Genomic DNA, 5,413 nt, shown 5'->3' on the forward strand with positions numbered 1-5,413 from the left:
GAGAGAGAGAGAGAGAATTGTTACAATTTTAAACATTTATTTTTTTTATTTATTTGAAACTCTATTTGAAACTTTATTTGAAGCATTATTACTGGTTTGTATTTGTGTTACTCCCAACCGGTGATAAGCTGTCTAAATGATTACATTGCAAATGCAACTTGTGGATGGTAAGATAGACGCTGTCGGTCAAATCTTGCTGGTTTTAAATTACAAGATACTTAGAATACTTTATTTAAAATTTTATAAATGTATTTATTGAAATATAAATTGTAAATAAAATAGAAGCGGATAAAAGAAAAAAAGGAGTGTTTTCTTAAAATAAACTTAATATATTTTACAATTTTAATATAGATTATTATTGATATTAGTACATTGTTAATTTGATTTACTTTAATGGATACGTGATTTAAGATCATATGTCGTGTAAAGAAATACCAAAGTAATCTTTCAAATTAATGTAAACTTGCTGATGTGAAGTTTATACACATTCATACACACACACACACATGTACAATAAATTCTCATTTATAAGTCTTCATGTCGGATTATATTACGGAAAATTTTCAAACTTATACATATGTTACTACTTTACGAAGATATAGAAAATTAACATGCTTTATATAAGAATAAATTTTAATTGGAAGATCGAGCAAAGATTGATCTCTTGCTGACATGTTAATCTGTTGCCAATAGTCCAACACTTTTATTAAATCGTTAATTCCAGAAAAATAATACAGATTTTAAATATAAGAATTATTATTCGACTGTTTTACTAACATTTGATAATTTATTATTATTTTACGTATATATAATATAGTAACCGTCATAAATTACAATTGCAAAAACTGGTTGAAAATTCAAAATCTGCGATATAATAAATTGTTCGCGCGAGAATTAATAATTCAATCTTAATTAATAAGATGCTAATAGTAAATATTTTGATGTTAAAAATGATAAATAATTTGCTACTTGAGCTACAATATCAATTTTAAATTAAGCTATTTTGTTTGAATTATACAATGATCTCACTTCATACATTATTATGATATAAAAATCTTTAATTAATCGAGCAATATTTTTTGTATTTGTATTTCATCACAAATATACTGTGAGAAATGCGAAATAATGCATATGCGAATATATAAAGATTATTATTCTTTTACAGTCTTCCAGACTGGTATGATTGGTTATCCGGAATCACTCACGGATCCTTCTTATCACGCTCAGATTTTAGTGCTTACATATCCACTCATAGGAAATTATGGCATCTTCGGCGACGAAAAGGATGAATACGGCATACCATAGTAAGTGATCGCAATCAGATTTAACTCAGCGCCTATTAACGACTTTACTCAATGACAACATTAATCTTTGCGTATTGCATGTCAATTGAGCAAATCAGCGTGCGTTTTTCCCGCGTGTAACGCACTATAATATATTTTAAGTAAAGTTTTAAAAAATAAATACAGTAACAAATTTCATACAAAATTTAATAATGTGATATAAAATAATAAATATTAAATATATAATAAGATAATAAGTAAAATATATTCACTTTACTAAAAATATCAATTTACCTTTTCTTAAAAATAATTCTTTTTTACTGGAATGTTCTTTCAGTTATATTTTTTGAAATCTTTTAGTTCAACAAAAAATTTTACTTAAAAAAAAAATATATATATATATATATATATAATATAACATTTTCTATAGAAAACTTTTATAAATTTTCTGCGAAATGTTTATAAAGTAAGAAATGTGTGTAAATACAATATATTGAAAATATCACTTATCATTGATAGTTAAAAATATCAATTTTGACAGTTGGTTTGAATCCCATCGTATATGGACTGCTGGACTCGTAATTGGAGAAATTTGCGAGAAACCCAGCCACTGGCGACAAACTAAGACACTATCAAATTGGATGAAGGAGCAAAATGTACCTGGTATATGTGAGATTGACACACGAGCATTGACAAAAATAATTACGGAAAAAGGTACTATATTAGGCAGGATAATTATGGGTCAACCGTCACATACTTTGCCAATAATGCCTCCAATAGAAGATCCTAATAAGAGAAACCTTGTTGAGGAAGTTTCTCAGGTAAAGTAATTTGCTTCTTTTTACAAGCGCATTTTATAATAAAATAATATTTCCTTTTATAAGTGTACTTTATTATACGAAAATCTTGCGTAATGCTTCAATTTTATTGATTATTTCTGATATGATTCTGATTGATTAGAATTTTCCGGTTTATTACTTTTACTCAGAAAATTTTCTCAGTGTATACATATCTGATTTTTTTTTTTTCAGCCAAACCCAAAAACATATAATCCGGACGGGCACCCTCGTATATGTGTAGTTGACTGTGGTTTAAAGTACAACCAACTGAGATGTCTGTTAAAACGTGGTGCTCGCGTGGATATTGTGCCATGGAATTACGATATTAAGACTGCCAAATACGATGGTTTATTCCTCAGCAATGGACCGGGTGATCCTAACATGTGCCAAGTAATCATAGAAAATATTCGAGAAGTATTCAAACAAAAAAGACCTATCTTCGGTATATGTCTTGGACATCAACTATTATCTATAGCCGCTGGCTGTGTTACATATAAAATGCAGTAAGTATCATATAAATTACCATAATTACCATATAAATATGTCAACACTGTCTTATACTGCTCGGAAAACGAAAAAGATAAGACTTCTAGATCATACTTTTTGACACCCAGATGTTTTAATCCCAATGTTTCTTATCTCTATGTCACTCGTTTTTATATCGTTTTACAAATTATTGTTTTGTCATAGTCGTAATAGACTGTCTTATGTAATGCGAAGTATAATAGCCGACTGTAATAGTTGAAGTGTAATAACCGTTTACAAATGATGCCTATTTACAGGTACGGCAATCGAGGCCATAATCAACCGGCGACGCATAGCATCACCGGACGTTGCTACATGACGTCGCAAAATCATGGATTTTGTGTCGATGCTGCTCAATTGCCGTCTGATTGGGAAATACTTTTTACCAATGCCAATGATAATAGCAACGAGGGTATAGTCCACTCAGTCTTACCCTATTTTTCCGTTCAATTTCATCCGGAACACACAGCAGGACCTGAAGATCTCGAATGTCTTTTTGATGTGTTTCTGGAGAGTGTGAAAGACCAAATCAATAATCATTCTTACGTTTCTGTAAAGGATAGACTCCATATAAGTCTGGTCTATACACCTTTGTTTCCCATCATGACCGAACAACCGAAAAAGGTATTGATTCTGGGCTCGGGAGGTCTCAGCATTGGCCAAGCTGGAGAATTCGATTACTCAGGCTCACAAGCAATTAAAGCGCTAAAAGAAGAGTCAATACAGACTCTTTTGATAAATCCTAATATTGCTACGGTGCAAACGTCAAAAGGCATGGCCGACAAAGTATATTTCTTACCGATTATACCGGAATACGTAGAACAGGTAAGCTCGGCTACACTTAAATAATGAATTTTTTTAATTAATAATTTATTGTTAATAATTGTAATACAAATAATGCATCAATATATCGTTAAACATTATTAACGTCAATTTTTCTATTTTATGTAAACTTTGATAAAGTTATAAATATTAAATTTCATCTAATATTTAATATTAAAATAAAAATTTTAATTATTAATAATAATCTGTCAATATATATAATTTGTCATTAATCTGTGTTTTAGGTGATACGATCCGAGAGACCGGATGGTGTATTATTAACATTTGGCGGGCAAACCGCTTTAAATTGTGGCCTGGAACTTGAGAAAAACGGCGTATTTGCCAATTATAATGTTAAAATTCTAGGGACACCAATTGAATCCATTATACAAACCGAAGATAGAAAGATTTTCGCGGATCGTGTTAACGAAATAAACGAAAAAGTCGCGCCGAGCGCTGCCGTGTATTCGATTCAAGAGGTAAATGACTACTTAAAGTTACTAGGATGCAAAAAATTATTTTTTATATGTTTTTGACTTTATTTTTTTATAAAGAATTAGTGATACAGTCAAAAAGGAAGTAATTTTACATAAAAATATAAGAATATAAAAGAAACGTAGAATACAATTTTTTTATATAAGACTTTTTCGGGAAAATTAACTTCAAATATTTGTTAGGTACATGTGTATGTGCTTAATTATATATCTTAATGGATCTTCCTATAGATTATAATATCTTTTCATGTTGTGTTTATTATATTGGATAATACAATTGTGTATATACATAATAAAATAAAATATTTACTAACGAATTTGCTTTATGCATTATTGAAAATGCCTATTGTATTGAATACACACTTTTTAATCAAAACAAATAGATTACATGATGATTTAAAGTTGATTTTTCCAAAAATAAAATCTTATAATGAAAGAATTATATTTCTGTTTTCGACTTATTTTTCATGTACAATCATTTTCTTTCCGATTGTATTATCAGTTACAAGAGACATTCTGTATAATTTCTTTCCAAACAGGCACTAGAAGCTGCTGAAAAACTGGGTTATCCCGTAATGGCGCGCGCTGCCTTTTCTCTCGGTGGTCTTGGCTCAGGCTTTGCTAACACAAGAGAAGAGCTAAGGACACTAGCGCAACAAGCTCTAGCACATTCCAGTCAATTAATAATCGACAAATCCCTGAAAGGTTGGAAAGAAGTGGAATACGAGGTTGTTCGCGATGCATACGATAATTGCATCACGGTGTGTAATATGGAAAACGTCGATCCACTCGGCATACATACCGGCGAATCCATCGTCGTCGCGCCGAGCCAGACCCTCTCGAATAAAGATTACAACAAGCTGCGAACTACCGCCATTAAGGTCATTAGACATTTTGGCATCGTTGGAGAATGTAACATCCAGTATGCTCTCAATCCATTCTCCGAAGAATATTACATCATCGAAGTGAATGCTAGATTGTCCAGAAGCTCGGCTTTAGCCAGCAAGGCTACGGGTTATCCTTTGGCTTACGTCGCCGCTAAATTAGCTCTTGGAATACCCCTGCCGGATATTTGTAATTCTGTTACTAAAGAGACAACAGCCTGTTTTGAACCGAGTCTTGATTATTGTGTCGTTAAAATACCCAGATGGGATCTTAGCAAATTTCATCGCGTCAGCACGAAGGTATCTACTGAATAATTTCCTAATTCGACCGTAATTCGCTTCAATGATTTGTTTGATTCTTAAATTGATTAAACGTTAATCAGAAATTAGTGTTAGTAAAAGAATAGAAGAAATTAGTGTAAATTAAACGTTGAAATTGTGAACACAAACTTTTAGTTTTCTAATTATTCTCTTAAAAAAAGTCCAAAATCGAGACATACATGAAATAAAGGAATCAAACTCAAGATTCCAGATTACGAATAGATTACTCTCATCATCTAGCTGTA

The 5,413-nt window shown here is 31.1% G+C and overlaps 1 protein-coding gene across 1 annotated transcript in view; it reads left to right on the forward strand.

Annotated features, from left to right (window-relative positions):
• LOC105618642 (CAD protein) overlaps positions 1–5,413 on the forward strand; it is a 32,159-nt gene that overhangs the window by 2,108 nt on the left and 24,638 nt on the right. The window contains exons 2-7 of the mRNA XM_012200172.1: positions 1,166–1,304; positions 1,825–2,104; positions 2,315–2,625; positions 2,905–3,472; positions 3,715–3,948; positions 4,503–5,147. Of these exons, the coding sequence (XP_012055562.1) occupies positions 1,166–1,304; positions 1,825–2,104; positions 2,315–2,625; positions 2,905–3,472; positions 3,715–3,948; positions 4,503–5,147 (2,177 nt within the window). The remainder of the gene's footprint in view (positions 1–1,165; positions 1,305–1,824; positions 2,105–2,314; positions 2,626–2,904; positions 3,473–3,714; positions 3,949–4,502; positions 5,148–5,413) is intronic.

The sequence above is a fragment of the Atta cephalotes genome (genome assembly GCF_000143395.1).
Source record: "Atta cephalotes unplaced genomic scaffold scaffold00017, whole genome shotgun sequence".
NCBI classification, from domain to species: Eukaryota; Metazoa; Arthropoda; class Insecta; order Hymenoptera; family Formicidae; genus Atta; species Atta cephalotes.